General features: G+C 43.3%; 1 protein-coding gene across 2 annotated transcripts in view; it reads left to right on the top strand.

Annotated features, from left to right (window-relative positions):
* The first annotated feature begins 18721 nt into the window (after positions 1-18721).
* The window catches only part of rgs11 (regulator of G protein signaling 11), a 140478-nt gene continuing 139631 nt past the window's right edge, over positions 18722-19568 (top strand). For both annotated transcript variants that reach the window (XM_068003190.1, XM_068003189.1), the window contains exons 1-2: positions 18722-18874; positions 19420-19516. In XM_068003190.1, the coding sequence (XP_067859291.1) occupies positions 18815-18874; positions 19420-19516 (157 nt within the window). In that variant the 5' untranslated portion in view covers positions 18722-18814. The remainder of the gene's footprint in view (positions 18875-19419; positions 19517-19568) is intronic.

Genomic DNA, 19568 nt, shown 5'->3' with positions numbered 1-19568 from the left:
AATAAGTATCCAGGTGAGGGATGTGAGTACTGAGGAATGGAACACTTTCCTACTATTTAAACCCAGTGATAGCATCAAACACTCCCAAGTCTGGTATAACATGGGTTAATGAAGAGCACATTTTCATCTACACTACATGATAATGGTTTTTCCCCAGCCTCAGAAAACCTCCACCTACTGCACCAGAAAATATGCTTTGGTTTTACTGTGCTCCAGCAGCCATGTCAACAGAAGTGTGGCAGGTGCAGAGCAAAAAGTGCCTGTTTTAAATGACTTCAATGAAAAGTAAAGTCGGGTGGAGTGGAAAACAAGCACTCAATCTGATCCCATTGATTTCCCGCCGGGCAGGTTAGGTTAAAATGACCCTCCAAATGTTTGCAAGGCATCTGCTAACAAAACTGCTAATGATCTCTCCAAAGTAGTTTATACCTGTTATCAACATGGTTGAGAAACTTCACTTTGAAATTTGTGTATGTAAAACTTTCAAAAATAATTTGTATTGGGAAATGGGTATTAGGTGTTCCCAACAAGAGAAAAAGAACTTCAGTACACGTTCCCTCCCAGAAAATGTCCTCCATACTCCTCTATACTTTCCCCGATCTCCAAAATGATTAGCAGTTTTAATTATTACATTGAAGTGTTAGCTTGGCTCGGTGGTAGCACCCTCACCTCTGAACATGTTGTAGGTTCAGGCCCCACTCCAGGACTTGACCACCTCTCTCAACCCATCGAATACCTCTGATTTGTCATACTGCTTGTCCAAGATGAGCAGAAATTTCCTCCAACTAAATATTGGGAAGACTGAAGCCATTGTCTTCATTCCCTAGCCACCAACACCATCCCTCTCCCTGGCTACTGTCTGAGGCTGAACCAGACCGTTCTCAACCTTAGCATCCTATTTGACCCTGAACAGAGCTTCCGATGCCATATCCTCTCCATCATCAAGACCGCCTACATCCACATCCGTACCACTGTCTGTCTTCGCCCCTGCCTCAGCTCATCTGCAGGTGAAACCCTCATCCAGGCCTTTGTTACCTCTAGACTCGACTATTCCAATGCTCTCCTGGCCGGCCTCCCATCTTGCACCCTCCATAAACTTGAGCTCATCCAAAACTCTGCTGCCCGTATCCTAACTCACAACAAGTCCCGTTCACCCATCATCCCTGTGCTCGCTGACCTACATTGGCTCCCGGTCCGGCCATGCCACGATTGTGAAATTGTCATCCTTGTTTTCAAATCCCTCCATGGCCTCGCACCTCCCTATCGCTGTAACCTCCTCCAGCCCTACAAGATCTCTATGCTCCTCCAATCCTGGCCTCTTGCACATCCCTGATTTTCATCACTCCACCATTGGCGGCCGTGCCTTCAGCTGCCTAGGCCCTAAGCTCTGGAATTTCCTCCCTAAACCTCTTTGCCTCTCTACCTCACTACCTCACTCTCCTCCTTTGAGATGCACCTTTAGATCTACCTCTTTGACCAAGCTTTTCGTCACCTGTCCTATTATCTCGTTATGTGACTCGGTGTCAAATTTTGTTTGATAACACTCCTCTGAAGTGCCTTGGGATGTTTTACTATGTTCAAGGCACTATATAAATGTAAGTTATTGTTGTTGAACACATAATGTAATACTGAGGGAGAACGGCATTGTTGGAAGTGCTGTTCTTCAGTTGAAACGTTAAATCAAGGCCCTGGACATAAAAGATCCAATGGAGCAGGGGATTTTCCCTGCTCCTCCTGATCCCACAAAGGAAAGTTTTACGCTTACCTTGGGTATTTTCTGTCTGCAGACCAGTCGCAGACCTACTTCAGCCTGGCAAGGAAGCTGCGAGGGCTTCCCCACTCAGACTTCAGTTAAAATACAGTCGGGGTCCGATGACGTCAATAGCATTCAGACTTTAGGCCTAAGTCCTGCGGGCAACTTATTCGCTGCCAAAATTGAGAATTGGTGGGAACAGAACAGGTACTGAAGCTGCTCCATTTTAACTGCTCGTCCATTCCGTTCCCTCTGAGGGGGGGAGAGTTAAAATTTTGCTTTCCTATTAGATCATGAGGAGATATAACCTTCCACTTGAGTGAAGACCACTAATGTTGCATGCTGGGAAATTGTGAACGTTGCACAAGTCCAGATCGCGCCAACTCCCTTCAAATGACAGAGTGAAAAATATTAAATCCAATGCCAGACTTTTAAGAGAGGCTGAGGCCTTTAAATAAATAGATTAATGAAAGTATTCAAAGGTGCAAAATAAAATTTTACAGTTAACTTTAGTCATGTTATTTTAAAATGTGCAACCTTAGAAACAATAACAGAAAATGCTGGATAATACTCAGCAGGTCAGGCAGCATCTGTGGAGAGAGAAACAGAGTTAGCTGATCTTTCATCAGAACGGGAAGATGTTAGAAATTAACAGCTTTTAAGAAAGTACAGAGCCAGGGAAGAGGTGGGGGTCAGGGAAGAACAAATGGGACAGTCTGTGATAGTGTGGAGGGCAGGAGTGATTAAATGACAAAAGGGATGATGGTGCAAGGCAAACAGGGGTGGTAATGAGACAAGTAAAGAAACAAATGATGGATCCAGAGGTGTAAATGGTTACAGCAGAATAGCAGAGGGCAAGGGAAGCATGGAAAATCTGGCAAAGGGGAGGTGGCTCCCGTGGCCCAGGAATGTGGCGGGAGAAAGGCGGGTAGACCCTAGGGATGTGGACTTTTTTTGGCAAGAGCAATGGTTCAAGGAACGCTGAATATCATGGAGATGTCTGTGATCAAGGGTGGATCTGATTTTTTTGGCAAACTTTATTTCAAGTCTGTACTTGGCAGGCTGAAGAGAAAAAATGGTGCCCAGAATTTAAGTATTTTGATGGATTAGTTTGGATGCCTTTTCCTTTATTTTATTGGCAGCTTATCATGGCTGGTCATTCAGGAGTGGTTGTTTTCATAAATCCTTATTAGTTTCTCATTGGTAATTTCTAGCTGCTTTCCTTGCTTTTGGTTTGTACACTCCCTACCTCCTCAGTTCTAACTTGTCACTGGTTTCCTTTGAAACGTGATGCCACAAAGTGATGCAGGAAGTATGACTGACAGGAAGTGTGAACAGATGTACAATATTGTAATATTACTAGCAAATTTCCTGTGGTGCTGCTCATGGTAAAGCAGAGGAGGTGCTATTTTCTAAGATCAGGAACGTTATACTGTCCAAAATATAGGTGTGTATATCTTTAGGGCTATAATGTCTAAATCATGAGGCTGCTGCTGTTAAGCAACCATTGGATAAGTTCATGCAGAGATGACTGCAAACATACTGGCTCGAGTATCTAGTGTTCTTGGAGAGTTAATTTGATTCATTTTACTTTTCTTTCAAGTATGACACTGAAAGATGAGTGTGACACTTGAAGTATGACACACAGGAAAAGTGCACTGGTCATACCAATTCTAACTTTCCTTGTATATTGGGGTGCACTGTGGCCATTTTTGGGGCGGGCAGGATTGTGGGTAAGCTTCAGGCATCTTTCTGGATGGACGTAGTGAGCTGTTTCATTAATGATGGGATTATATCAGAATTCCTGTCATTAATGCTCCAGTTACACTCAAGACAGAGAACACAGTTACATAGAATTTTACAGCACAGAAACAGATAATTCGGCCCAACAGGTCTATGCAGGTGTTTATGATCCACACGAGCCTCCTTCCACATTCATCTAATCCTATCAACATATCCTTCTATTTCTTTTTCCTTCATGTGTTTATCTAGCTTCCTCTTAAATGCATCTATGCTAATCGTCTCAACCACTCCACGTGGTAGTGAGCTCCACATTCTCACCACTCTCTGAGTAAAGAAGTTTCTTCTGAATTCCACACTGGATTTATTAGTGACTATCTTATATTTATGGCCCCTGGTTTTGGACTCCACCACAAGTGGAAACATCTTCTCTACGTCTACCCTATCAAACCCCTTCATAATTTTAAACACCGCCATCAGGTCACCTCCCAGTCTTCTCTTTTCTAAAGAAAAGAGTCCCAGCCTGTTCAGTCTTTCCTGATAGTTGTACCCTTTCAGTAATGGCACCATCCTTGTAAATCTTTTGTGCACTTTCTCCAGTTTTTCCATAGCCTTTTGTAATATAGAGACCAGAACTGTACACAGTATCTGTATTAAGCAGGCATACTTGCTTGCCAGAATCAATTGATCCTGGCAGAAATTACATTTAAAGGGTTATTCTTTTGCTTACTTACTGCAGTATCTCTACTTCTGCAGAGAGTTGATTTTTTTTTCCTTTGGGGAGCTGTTGAGGTTTCCTTCACCTTCCTTAAGTCTTCAAGTTCCTGGACACCATGATTTCCCCCACCCAAACAGCAGTTGCAAAGGCAGCACCATGGGGTTCCCTATGGGGATTCCTCCATTTGTTGTTCTCATCGAAGAAAAAGCCCAAAGAGAGGACGGGAGAATCAAGCAGTATCACACAAGACTAACTTCCTCATGCCATTACTCCCATGGCCCCTGTATGAGTTTACAGACTCTGGCATGGATGAAGAGTTTTGTCACAGGAGACTGTGCCACCTTCTGGATCCAGACCTGCTGTCCAGATCCAAAGTGCTTAAGGCTCAGTTTTCAAACTTACAACACTCCATTTTTATGCCATTGTCTTCAAATTGTGACCTGTGCAATATTAGCCAGGGTATAGTCCATTCCTTCATCCACTAGGTTATATATGTTCTTTTTCCCAAAGCAGGGAACTTTATTAGTTTTGGCTTGAAACATGCCAGCAGAATGACAGGCCTCACAATTTTACAACATGACTGGATTCTCCAAAGTAAAGGGGCTGCAGATGGGACCCACGTAGCAAAATGAGCTCCATTCATAAAACCTTTGAATTTCCTTAACAGGAAGGGATTCCACTTAATCAATGAACTATTAGTATCTGATCAGCAGCAACAAACCCTGCATGTCAATGCCTGTTTTGCTGGCTGCTGTTATGTTGCTTTTGCTTTACATAAGTCCAGCCTGCCAGCTCTTTTTGGTGAAGACATGTATGTCTGGAAAGCTCCTCAGTGACAAGGTCTATCCATTTCTTCCTTCGCCAATGATGCCAGTGCAGCAGAAGATCAGTATAACAAGGCACATGACCAGTGGTTTTCTTGAATAGTGAAAATAGTGAAATCAGTAAATAGTTTATTTTTAAACTGGTCAATGTTTATAAATGTTATACCTATCTAATATCTAATTAGCTAATGTGTACTCAATACTGCAGTTAAATGCAGTAACAATCTTTCTTTTGCAATGGACTACCTGGAATAATTTACACGGTACCAGTATCTGCCACTAGAGGTACAAAGTGAACACGAGACAAAAAATTGAAGAAAACCTGCACCTAGATCAATCTTTTGACTTTGTAAGTGGAAATCTTGATCCTGGCTGAACATTACAGCAAATCTTCAGCAGTTAGATGGCTGAGGTAGTAGGCTCAAAAGAACAACTTCTAACACCTCTTCTCCAACTCAAACTGCCTCCTTCAACCTACATCCAATGAACCTTCCTCCCTTAGTTCTGACTCCAGGATGAAAAACTCATGGATTTCATTTCCAAAACTGACCATCCATTCAGCAGCCGTAGCCTCCTGTTGTCTGACCATCTCCCCTGGCCCACAGCCATTCAAAGAATCACCTACCCCTAATCTCAATCCCAAAATACTTTCAAGCTTCTCTATATTCCTCCAATCCACATCAGGCTATCTCCTCCATGAGACCCACTGGCAACTCAACTACCTTTCTTTGGCTTAATGCTTATGGATATCATCAACTGCTCCCTCTCCTCAGCTGTTATCCCCCTGCCTTCAATACTGCTATCCTCAACTACCCCTTAAAAACATAACCTCCATCCTCTACAACTACTGCCTCACTTCTAACCTGACGCTTCCCAATACTTCCTGTTCAGATTCTTACAGATTGCTTCATGTCCTGCCCACAGCACTGACATTGCCTTTGTCAAAGTCACCAACTATGCCCTCTATAGCTGTGACTATGACACCTTATCCCTCCATGTTCTCCTTGATTTCTCTGCAGCCTTCAGTACAGTGGACCACTCCAACCTCTTTCACTGCCTGTACTCTGTGGTACACCTCCATGACACAGCCTTATCATGGTTCCATTACTACATGTCCCAATGAAGCCAGCACCTATTGTGCAATGACTTCCTCTCCTGTACCTGTGTGATCTCGTTCAGCTTGTCCCAAGGGTCCACCTTTGCCCCCTCCTATTTCTAGAATACATGCTGCCTCTTGGAAACTGTAACAACTGCTTCAAATGGGGAAATTTTTATATTTTAGGTCAGGAGTGTCAAAGCTTTTGTTTTCGTGACTTAATAGGTGTGTACTATAAAGCTTCAAGGGTATGTATAATGTTTAAATCCATGTTCCCATTAATTTGCATATATCTCAAGCTGCGGATATTAATAGATCTTGGTGTTCTGATTTGGGATTGATCCACTAATGTGGCAATAATGAAAAAAAATGGCCCTTTCAAAATCTCCAGCAAATAAGAAATCTTGAAAAAACACTCTGCCTTCCACTTACCTTTTTATCAACAAATGCACAAAAAGCTTAAAGTACACATGCATACTCTGTGCGAATATGAGTATTGAGATCAAATGTCCGACAGTGTCTATTACTCACTTTTTATTTACTAATCAAAAATGTAAGTAGTCATATCTGGATTCCCAATTAGCCACATGTGGCTAGTGGCTAATGTATTGAACAATACTGATAAATACTGATCTAGAATACTGCGTCCAGTTCTGGTCCATTCACATGGTGGAAGATATAGAAGCCTTGGAAAAGGTTCAGTGGAAGGCCACAAGATTAATACTTAGTTTAAAAACCCTGAGCTATCAGGATAGTCTCGGGAGACTTTTAGAAAAACATAGACTTGAGGAGAATTGATTTAAGTATTTAAAATGATGAAGGGACAAGACTGTGTATACGTTAGGGAAAATGAGGAGACATGTGTACAAGTTATGTAAGCATAGAATTACGTTAGATAGCAGGAGGTTTTGCTTTTCCTAGAGGGTCACTGACCTTTGGAATATGTTGCCGGTTTATGCAGTGGGTGCAGATTCACTGCGTACATCCAAAAGGCAGCTGGACAAATTCCTGGAGAAGACTGATATTGCTGTGTAAAAAAGGTAGTTGGGATATCGGGTAACTTATTTCATGGTCATTTTATTGCCTGGAACTCGTTTTTGATTGCCTTCAGGAGGTGGGAGAGGAATTTCCCAGTGTTGTTTTTTCCCTGAATTGGCCTAGGGTTTGTCGTCTGTATTTGTGCCTCTCCCAGAAGATTGCACAGCTGCTGGTGGTTGGGGAATATTGGAGGTCGTGTTGCCTACTGGCATACGGCAGAATGGGGCAGACTTGATGAACCAGCTGGTCTTTTCTTGTCCTTTTTTGTATGTCCTTTTGTTTGTAACTTTTCAGGTAGGATTTTCACCAGTTCCTAACCATTTAGAACTGACTTACACCCATAGATGGAAAATGTTCCCATCATCTGTAAAAAATGGGGTCACCTTTCATATGAATGCTGACAATACCCAGCTTTACTGCTCTGCCGACATCCTCAACTTCCTCATTGTTGTTATACTGTTCAAATTCAAGTCAGAGATGGGCCAGAATTTCCTTCAACTAAATACTGCAGGGCCAAAGCCATCCTGTTAGTTTATCACCAGCAAGTCAGGGTACTCTAGACCCTCCCTAGTTGCTTGCTGAGTTTAAAGTCAACAAAGTGTATCTTCACTGTGTAGTTCAACCTTGAGCTGAGGTTCAAACTGCTCGTCTAGTCCATTACTAAGATCACGTATTTTAAGCTCTGCAATATCGCTCACTGCCACCACTACCTCACCCCCATTGCTGCAGGAAGGTTCATGTATGCTTTTTTTACCTTCAAGCTCAATTTCACCCATCCTCTTCTTGTCGGACTCTCAAGCTCTACTCCACATAAAGCTCTGGAGTCCATATCCTATCCTGCTAAATCCAACTCACCTATCCCCACTATCGCTACCAGTCTCCACTGATCACATTCTTCTATGCATTGACTTCAAAATTCTTTTTTTCATCTACGAATCCCTCACTGGCCTCTCTCCAAACTACCTCTGTTACCTTCTCCGGCTCTACATCCAAGCTTGCACCCTATGCTCTTCGGAGTCTGGATAATGTGGAACCTCCTTCCACAACTTCACCGTTGGTAATAATCCTTTAACCATCACCAGGTGCTGTGGAACTCCCTTTCTAAACCCTTCCATCTTGGTTCACCTCTCGTACCCTTAAAAGAATCCTGAAAACAAACCTCTTGCACCTTGGCTTTAGTCACCTTCTGTAACACTTCTCCCAAGTGTCCAATATACCCCCGTACCCCTCCCTTTTTGTTGTGCATTAGGCATTTAGCCACATTAAAGTTACTGTATAACTATAAGTTGTTGTTGTAACCTGATAGGGCCTGTGCAATTATGGGTAGCCCATGCATGATAATAATTTGTATTTGTATTTGCTGTTTTTGTCTGGGGAAGGTGCAGTGTTAGGTAGAAGTCTGTTGACTTATCAGACTACAACAACAACTGCCTTTATTCCAGTATCTGGTCTGCTTCTACAGGCTCAGTGTTTTAATCCTCTACTTGGAATTTTTCACTCTATGCTGAGCTAGCTCTGATCTGTTTCTACTTGTTACCATCTTGGATTCAACTACCTTGCCGCTAAATGATCTCAACATAGCTACTTTCTGTGGCCGCTGACTCCATTCATTCAGAACTTGTTTGTTGCATTAGGCTAAGATTGGCTTTTCAAGCTCCTACTGTTGCTCCCAATCTTGTGTGCTTCTCACGTGCCTATAGCATTACCTCGGACCAGCTCCCTCATCTGCACTGATCCCGTGGATTTACCTTTCCCCATCCCCTAGCTCTCTGGACTTCACTGCTCCTGGCCCTTGAGTTTCATTCCCTCTGCTGCTTGCTACTCTGATGACATACTGGATCTACTGGTGCACACTGCTAACACCTTTGCTGGGGATCTTGATCAATCTCTGCTGGCCAATGGTCGACTTTCTACTCCTCCTCAGCCCTCTGTTTTTACTGCACTACCTCCCAAAACGCACCCACTGACACCCACCCAGCTCCTGGATTCCCTCCCTCTCAACGTAGATTTTTGTCTTCAATGCCTTGGCAGTAATCCGGCAAAATGGATCGCCTGCCTGTTTTAGAATCCGCTCGATTAACATTCCGTTGTGTTGCTATACTTTCCAACACCTGGCCCTCCCAAATCGCCTCAGTAGCTGCATAGGCCTTATCGCCAAATCATACTTTGGGTCTCGCCACCAAATCCTCTGGTACCTTCTCTTCTTTCAACACCTCACCTTGTTCCACCCCTTTCACCTCTCCTTTAAAATCCTTGTTCTCTACTGCCCCCAATTCCCATCTCGAGTTTCTCACTGAGATACCCTCCATCCTTTGCTCGCTCAGCCTCTGCAATGAGCGGCTGCTCATCCTTGCTGATTTCTCAACTTGTCCTCCTTCCTCTGTTTTTACAGCCCTGCTCTCTCTCCCTCCATTTAAACTCTCCTACCCATCTTCGTGGCGTCCCCCTTGACTTTGCCATCTCATGTGCCTTCTCTACTCCCATGGTCTCTGTCATAGAAAAGGCTGTCTCTAACCACTTCCTCACATCCCTCACCATTCACATCCTCCTACCCCTTCCAACCACACTTTCTTCTGCATCTTCCCCTGGTAAAAACTCTCCCCCAAGTCCCTGACTTCTGCCCTTTCAAATTCCCAACTGCCTAGCCTTTGACCCTCTATTTGCCACGATACTTCTGCAATCACGATCTGCTCAGCCACTCCCTCATCTCCATCTTTCACGTCCTTTTCCCAGCAAAACCTTTACTCCCTCCCATCCTTGTCGTTAGCTTGTTATCATTCTCATCTTGATTCCCTCACGTCTAAGGGATGCAGACTTGAGTGTATCTGACGCACAACTGGTTTCGCCATCCATCACTGGATCTGGCACTGTCGAGGCTCAGTCTAGTTCACTAGTCCAGATCATCCTGGAGAGCAAAGATAAACCCCGCTTCTATTCTCCACTATCAACCATCCGCTTAAGCCCCTCTCCCCACCCCTCCACCCTCACCAACATCAAGTGTAAGGAGCTCATAAACATCTTTATCACTAAGGTTGAGATCATTATTCAGCAGCCTCTCTCCTCCCCTTGCCCACCAAGCTAAACCCCACCACCCCACTGGTCCCCCATGCCCTAGCCCTGAACCTGCATCTTTCTACAGTTTTTCTCCTATCTCCCCTCCTGGCCTCTCCAAGCTTATTTTGTTCACGTGTCTCACCTCCTGCTCCCTTGAGCCCATTTTCACTAAACTGCTGACCACCCATCTTCCCTTCCTGATGCCCATGCTAGATGACATTGTAAATGGTTCCCTTTCCTTATGTACTGTTCCCCTCTCTTTCAAAACCACCTTCATCACACCCTCCTCAAAAAACCCACCCTCAAACCCTCTGTCCTTGCAAACAACCGCCCATCCCTAACTTCCAAAGTCCTTGAATGTGATGTCGCCTCCCAAATCCATGCCCATCTTTCCTGCAGCTCCATGCTTGAATCTCTCCAATCAAGTTTCCGCCCCAAAATATCTCTAACCTAAGACACAAATAACAGCCTATGTAACAATGACCATAGTGCATTATACATGCTTGTCCTTCTTGAATTCTCTGCAGCCTTTACATGGTAGAACATGCCATCCTCCATTAATGCCTTTCCTTCATTGTCCAGCTCGGTGGGACTGCCTTCACTTGATTAGATTTCTAACTATCCAATTGCAGCTAGAGCATCTCCAGCAAAGACTTTTCTTCCCGTCCCCGCACAGTTACCTCCGGAGTCCCCAAGCATCTATCCTTGGCCGCCTTCCCTCCCTCATCTACCTGCTGCCCTTTGGTGATATCATATGCAGACATGGTCAGCTTCCACATGTACGCTGACAATGCCCAGCTCCACCTCTCCACTACTTCTTGACTCTTACATTTCTTAGGTGGTATCAGACTGATTCTGCAACATTCAGCCTTGGATGAGTTGCAATTTCCTCCAGTCAAACACTGGAACACCAAAGCCATTATCTTTGACCCCACCAACAACTCCGTACCTTTACCACCAATTCCATCCCCCTTCTGACATAAATAAAATTGGGCCAACCCGGTTTGCACTTCATTGTCAAATTTGTGTATTCATTTACTCTCCAGGCTCTCAAGTCAAAACAAGGGACAAAGGAAATTTTATCATAAATAGTAGCCATGCCATACATTTTAAAAATCTCAGTGCCTAGGCCTGGCTACCATTCAAATAAAAAGATAAAATATGGATATATTTAAAATTTGAGTCAGGACAGAACCCTGTTTCTGTCACATAGGCATCCAAGTGAAAAACATTCACCAATTAAAGTTTCTTAAAATATGTATTTTTTGAGAAATAGTGGAGAGGTAGAGCTGGGTGTTGTCAGTATACATGTCAGCAAGGAAATCTAATGCTCAACAATTCAGGATAAAATTCTTTCAGATTTCTCAATAGAGCAAAAATGCTTTTGTACAATATTTCATGATTCAAACAGATTTTAGTTCAATGCAAATAATTTTTACATCTCCAGCTAAAACCTGACGGTTTACAGAGATGGCAAATGGAATAATTTTTAAATCAATCAAGTTTTTAGGTTTTTATTGATCTTATCATATTTCTTTTCCTTGCTGGGCTAAAACTAGCTTTAAGTGCCATAATCACGACCAATACAATATCATAGAATCATAGAACGGTTACAGCACAGGAGGCCATTCGGCCCTTCAAGTCCATGCCGGCTCTTTGTAAGAGCAATCCAGTTAGTTTCATTCCCCCGCTCTTTCCCCATAGCCCTGTAAATTTTTTCCCTTCAAGTATTTATCCAATTCCTTTTTGAAAGCCACGATTGAATCTGCTTCCACTACCCCTTCAGGCAGCGCATTCCAGATCACAACTACTCACTGCGTAAAAAAGTTTTTCCACATGTCGCCTTTGGTTCTTTTGCCAATCACCTTAAATCTGCGTCTTTTGGTTCTCGACCCTTCCGCCAATGGGAACAGTTATTTACTTTATCGAAACCCTTCGCGATTTTGAACACTTCTATCAAATCTCCTCTCAACCTTCTCTGCTCTAAGGAGAACAAGCCCGGCTTCTCCAGTCTATCCACATAACTGAAGTCCCACACCCCTGGAACCATACTACTAAATCTTTTCTGCACCCTCTCTAAGGCCTTCACATCCTTCCTAAAGTGCAGTGCCCAGAATTGGACATAATACTCCAGTTGTGGCCGAACCAGTGTTTTATAAAGGTTCAACTTGAATCTGTGAAAATAAAACACAACAATTAAAACCATTTTCTAAAATCTGCTTTACAGTTATTCAAATACCAATACAGCCTTGGTGCAGCTATTTCTGTGTGGATATTTTTCTTTGAAAGTTCATGGCCTATAAATTCGGCCTGAAGTGCTCCACCCGCCATATTGGGAAAGGAAAATAAAAGGCAGCTTTTACCCATGGCTGAAGCAGGCGTTAGACCCTTTGCATATGCAAATTAAGGGCCTAACTAACGCAGTGACTATCGGGGCCCCCACTGCAAGATTAGCTTGACATTTGGCAGCTCGCGTCAGCACCAGCTGCACTCAAGGAAACCAAGCCTTGGGATCGCCTGAGACATACAAGGTAAGTTTTTCACATTAGTTATCTGTATGTGGAGCCCAGAGGAGCAGGAGTGCTCCTCCCAACCCCACATTTAACAAAAGCTCACCATCACTCCCAACATCCCCGTCCCGATAGTCACTGCCAACCCCTCCGCCCCGATTGCCGCTGCTCCCAATTCCCCCCCACCCCCTCACCACCAATTCCGCTCCCCGGCCACCTCTCCCGACCCTTGATTCTCCCCTCACCGGTCTCCTCTTCCGACTCCCGATTCTCAGAACTGACTGCACCCCACCCCCCCCAACAGAGCCGTTCCCCTGACCCCAATCAGACCACCGGCCCGGATCCTGGCTCCATCCCCAATCCCAGACACACGTCCCGGCACCCACCCAACTCCCAGCCAGACCCCCGGCCACAATCTCAGACCCACTTACCTGAGGGCTGCTGTGACACTAGCAATGGCCCGATTTTGCAGACCTCTTCGCCGGCTCCATCATAACGAGGCATGAGGCCCAAAAATGGGCCATAAGTTCAAGTGCTGACTTTTCTGACCCTTTATCACTGAATTAGTGTTGTACACTGCTGTCTCGTCCTGTCAGAGTCTCCTGGATCATCTTCTCCTTTTGTTATTTATTCCTTATAAAAAAGGGAGATTTCGCAATCTACTTCCAAAGCACCATTGTTTTCTCTTTCAAAGCAGCCGTAACCATGACCATAAGGGTTACTTTTGTCCATTTTGCCCCTGTTCTACCACCACCATCATATTTCTAAACAGTACTGTACAAATGTTATCTTTCGACAAATAACCCTGTCAAGCGATATCAAATAACTGTTACTTTTTATTTTCTAGATATTAAGTTAAAGCCTTTTGGTAATGTCATTCCTATGTGCTCTCCATTTCCAGACTTTGTACATTTGGAAACACCTATAATGTAAGCTGAAGGATGTTGTTTTCCTCAGCAAGTTTAGTTTCAGTTTCATCTATTTTGGTCAGCCTCCAGAGAGTCCATAACCATCTCCTTCTCCACCTGCTCCTTGCACAATAAATCACTTTGTTTACCTATCTTGGAAATTCCTCCTTTCCACTACTTTTCTCCCAGTGCATTGTGATAGCGCCTGTTCATTCAGTGAGATACTAGACAGCAAATCCCATCACTCCAGCAGGAATATTCCCCACAGGGAGATACCCTGTGGGACAGCATCTGAATGTCACGGGGGTGACCGTCATAATCAACCAAAGTAGAGGTAGATAGAGGGCTGTGGAGGCATCACAGCATTAACGGTTTTAACAACAATCCCAATTAGATAACATTTCTCTTTTAAGTGCACTAGGCAAAAGTATTATTTCTTTTTAGTGTACTTGTGTGGTTAATGGATGAAAGACTGTATTTGTAGCTACTTGTCCAAAATCTTTATAACTTGCTGACTTTTGTGGAATGCAAAATCTCCTCCTCGTGCATAATTTTGGCAACTTTCTCCTTCTGGTTAACTGGTCTATTCTCAACTTCACGCCTGCCTCCATGTTATTCTTAATTACACTGTACATGATGACGTTATCTTCATGAAACATTTTTCAAATTTCATGATGACGTCAGAATTGAGAACAGATAGAACTGTGGAAAAGTCTGTTTCACACTAATGTCAATAGAACCACTCTGCATAATAAAGATATTTTGTATTTAAAATTAATATTTACATCTCATTTTATTATTTTATTTATATGCACAAGGTGTGATATAAACAGAATGTGTGTTAAGTAGCTGTGACATATGACCAGCCTCCCACTTGTGACTATAACTCACATGTGATTTTGTCGTCAGGTGAGTCTGTTGCACATCTTCTATTTATACAGCAACCAATGAATTTATTTCCATTAAATATGTTCATATTTCATGGAGATGACATCACATTTCAATTACTGAAACTGCTTTACCTCTAAAAATTCATTTGAAACTGTTGAAATTCAAAACATTTTAATTCTACATCATGTAACAATAATACAAAGGTAATAAACACTCACTGGGGTAGATTTTGACTCTGCAATAGTGCAAAATGGGTGATAGCGAATCAACAGCCAGATTTACATCTCTCCCAATTTTAATTTCCATTGACTTTCACCATCTCACAAAGTCAAAATATACCCCAGGGTCTACAGCCGCCCTGGAAACAAATCATAAAGGAAGATGGTGGAACATAAATGATTATTTTTTTATTTTGCCATATATCCCGTGGCATTGTAAACGGAGTCTTCTCTTCAGAGCGGAGTTCCAGCAGGGCAGGACTTCCGTCCGCCCCACCATAGTCCATTGGTTAGTCTATTGTTCAAGATTGTTAGTGGAGCACAGTGAATCTCAAACTGAGTCTAAACTACAACAGTGTGACAGTGAAAATCGTGTTTCTCTCAATTTTTCAAAGGCACAGTTTCATGTCTTTTGAAAGTCCAACTAATGGCTTCCACCTCTTACTTTGATGGCTTAACCCTACTTCAACTATCAAGAGCTTAACATCATCTGTCTTGCTGAAGCTGCCTCCAAGAAGCTTGGTTTCCTCTTTCGTGCCAAGCAATCTTTTCCTATCAATGACTATTAACTCCAAATACATTATGACTAAAACTTGAATATTTTGGGAAGCTCTTCCAGCACCTCTCCTGCACCCCTGGGTGGGATACAAGAAAAAGCTTGACATCTGATAGGTGATAACTCTTTTACCTCTAGCCTCCAATCTTTCCCTCTCTCTATTCCTTGTCTTTCTCCGTTTTATCAATTTTAATGTAGCCACTATAGTAGTTCCCTCTCGTTCCTTCTGAGCTACTTTTAACAATAACTACTTGCATTTCTTTAGCACCTTTACCGTAGAAAAACATCCCCAGGTGCTTCACAGAGGCATAGGGGAAAAAATGGATGCTAAACCAAACGAGATATTAGGAGTACCCAAAAGCTTGGTAAACAAGGTGGGTTATAAGGAGGGTCTTAAAGGGGGAGAGGGAGGTGGAGAGGGCTGTAGTGAGGGAATTCCAGATTGTGGGGCCTAGGCACTGAAGGCATGGCCACCAATTGTGGGGCAAAGAGAGGGGTGTGTACAAGAGGTAGGAGTGAGAGGAACAGAGAATTCTGGGAAGAGGGTTGAAACTCTGGAGGAAGTTACAGCGATAAAGGCCAGAAAATGAAGGGATTTAAATATAAAGAAAAGAACTTTAAAGTTGAGAGGGACTGGGAGCCCTATTCAGCAAGGATTGGGATGGTAGGTGAGTTGAATGTGGTGCAGGATAGGATGCAGGCAGCAGAATTTTGGATGAAGTTACCCATGGTATAGGATGGGAGGCTGGGCAGGAGAGCACTATAATACTATGGTCTAGAGGTAACAAAGGCATGGATGAGGGTTTCAGTGACAGATGGGCTGAGGTAGGGGAGGAGGCAGGCCATGTTACGCAGGTAGGTGTTTTTTATGATGGAGACGATATGGGTTTGGAAGCTCAGCTCAAGATCAAATACTATGCCAGGCTGCAAACAGTCTGGTTCAGCCTGAGGCAGTGGTCAGGAAGGGGGACGAAGTCGATGGTGAGGGTACAGAGTTTGTGGCAGAGGCCAAAGACGATGGCTTCAGTCTTCCCAATGGTTAGCTGGAGGAAATTGTGGTTCATGCAAGACCAAAGTTGGACAAATTGGCTAACAGTGTAAAGGTAGTGGAGGGGTCGAGAGAGGTGGGGGATTGGTAGAGCTGGGTATCATTAGTGTACAAGTGGAAGCTGACCCTTTATTTGTGAATGGGGTCGCCAAGGGGCAGCATGTTTATGAGGAAGAGGAGACGCCAATGATAGATGCTAGGGGTTTCCTGAGGTGACAGTACAGGGGTGGGAAGTTAAGTCATTAGTAGAGATACTCTGGCTACGATTGGATAGGTAAGAATGAAACAAAGTGAGGGCAGTCCCACCGAGCTGGACAATGGAAGAGAGGCATTTGAGGAGAATGGTGAGGTCAATTGTGTCAAAGACTGCAGAGAGCTTCAGGTGGGATAATGCACTATTGTCATAATCACAGAGAATGTCAGTCGTGACTTTGGTTAGGGCTGTTCCAGTGCTATGGAATGAGCAGAAACTTGGTGGAGGGATTCAATCAGGGACTTGCAGTAGAGATAGGCAAGGATCAGGGAGCTGACAACACATTCAAGGGCTTGGGAGAGGAAAGGGAGATTAGAGATGGGTGGTTGTTTGCAAGGACAGAGTGATCGGGGTGGGGGTTTTTTGAGGAAAGGGATGATAATGGTGATTTTGAAAGAGAGGGGAACAGTGCCTGAGAAGGGACCAGTTACAATGTCAGCTTGGCTATACCTAATAACTACCTAGTTTTGCCCTTTCTTTTTTTCAACGTTGATGGTGTCCTGCATTATGGGCTATGCCCTTCAGTCAAATTACTCAATAAAGGATAATAATGTATCTATTTATTTCAGACTTCTGACTGCATAATAATAAAACTTTATTTCTGAGAATAGAAAGATAGAAAAAATAAACTTACATTTATATAGTGCTTTCGTGTCCTCGGGGCATCCCAAAGCTATTCACAGCCAACTAATTGATTTTGTAGTGTAATCACTGTTGCTTTGTAGGCAAACCTCTAACATCTTATGTACTTAAAATTCAAATACTATTATCTAAAGGGGAAGGAAAGTCTTGGGAAGTACATTTAGTTGAAAGCATTCCTCTTTTTAGGCAAGAAAATAAACCTTACCAGAAATTACTTTTACTTTTTTTATTAAAAAGGTCAATTTCCTTGCTGACATGGAGCCTATTAGACTTCTTCGGTGGTGTCAATTATGAGAATGCCCATGTGTGCCCCAAAGTGCATTCCCAACCTGTATGTTGGTCTCCCACTATTGGCCGCTTGGGAGCAATTCTCAGACTGGTATGACGTTCACAAGATAATTACAGATGAGGAAAACCATTTCTAATTCATCCATCCAGGAAGACCCTAAACTCGCCTGATTTTATTTTCCATTCACTTCAATCAAAATGAAAATCGAGTGAGGTGTAAAACAGTCTGCTGATTCGCTATCATCCATTTAAAGCCCGCCGATAAAAGTTAAAATGACCCCCTACGTGCCGGAATTAAATTGTTCTGTCCACATACATATTTTGTCCAATTCATTCAGTGATTTCTGCGCCACCTCCTCCACTGTCCCTCCCAGATTTGGTATCATCTACAAATTTGACCACTTCCACTGAGTATCTGAATCCAAATCATTTATCTAAATTAGAAACAGTAGTTGTCCCAACATCAAGAGGAGGCACCCCATTCAGTACTTCCGCCCACTCTGACTTAACCTCGAACATAGCATCTCTTGCTTTCTACCAAACAACCAATTTCTTATCCACACTACTGACACCCCGAATCCCCACAGCTTTGATCTCTACTAATAGGGCGAAACTTTCAACTTCGGTGTGTGCATAAGGCACTTAAATGTAAAGAAAAATCGGGCGGGGTGTAAAACGGACGGCCAATCCGTTAGCGCCCGTTTTACGCACATGCCAAAATTGATGGTTCCAGCGATAGTGTTTTGTGTGGGCCTTTTGGAAGTGGAAGGGCTTTTCGTAGCTCACATGGGTAGTCACTTCTGGGGGTTGGTCAGGATTCCAAGTCGCAAGCTTCCCCACATCCTTTGCTTTGCTATTTGCAGGGGAAAGTTCCACATAATAAAAGAACATTTTTTCAAAATTGGCAAAGAAATTTCTGAACAGGATGTTACAAAAATATTGCCCCCCTTGACTTTCCTTCGCCTCTAATGACTTCTCATTAAAAAAAAAACTTCACTTCTTACATTAAAAAGTTGTGACTGAAGTCTGCTGTTATCGGAGCAGAGGGTACGGAATGATTGACGAGAAGAGCGCCCAATTATTGCTAGCAATGAATGACTGACACTCCTGTTGTTATACTGCGGGCCCGGCCAGTCACCGAGGGGCAGAGGCGGGGCTGCGAGAGCTGCCGAGTGTTTGGCAGAAGGCGCTGAAACATCCCGGGGAGAATCTGGGCGAGACGCCGCGGAACAGGGAGGGAAAGCTGAGCGGTGCTTGTCCAGTCTCGCACTCAAACCATGACAATACACAGCACTCGAACTCACACAGCCAAAACACAGATGGCATGTCTGGCCAAGGTAAGGGCTTTCAGAACAGGCAGTCATGGACTTGGGCTAAAGTAAGAATGAAGGTACTTGCTGTGCGAGCTGAGCAGCGGAGAGAAAGAAACAGTTCGCAATAGATTCATATTGGGTCGGGAATTTATTTTTTCAACCGGAGAACTAAAAAGGTGTTAGAACGTGTGTGTGTGTGTTATTTTGTGTAACTACAACAAATCAGTAAAAGTTAGTTTAATGCAGCAAATCGACATCACTTCAGGAATTTGATTTGATGGTTAAAAATTGGAGATTATATCCGTGAGCTTCTCACAAATAAACCCGTGGAGCAGACGCCTTGAGTTCTTCTCAGATCGATGCGGATGACTCCGACTGTAGAATTCACCCTACCCCGTTGTGGGTTAACCCGGAGCAGGGGACTGGAGGAGTTTTATTCACTGCTTGCCAATGAAATCTGATTGTTATGTGTAATATTTGCATGAGCGTAAAAATGTATTAGATTTCGACTTTCCCTTTTATAGAACTATTTTTCTATCTTTATTTTGCTGCTTATGATTACCTTGCAGATGGAGAAAGTGATAGTAGCAATGCAAGACCCTGACATAGGCATTAGGATGCAAAGCCAAAGATTTCTAATTACTGTTATCCCCCACGCAATGACTGGTAAGAATTTCTGTAAATATTGAATTAATTGTATGGGTTCATTAATGATGAC

This window comes from Heptranchias perlo, chromosome 22 (genome assembly GCF_035084215.1).
Source record: "Heptranchias perlo isolate sHepPer1 chromosome 22, sHepPer1.hap1, whole genome shotgun sequence".
NCBI classification, from domain to species: Eukaryota; Metazoa; Chordata; class Chondrichthyes; order Hexanchiformes; family Hexanchidae; genus Heptranchias; species Heptranchias perlo.
The sequence above is the reverse complement of the archived record's forward strand: the minus strand, read 5'-3'. Positions and strand labels throughout refer to the sequence as shown.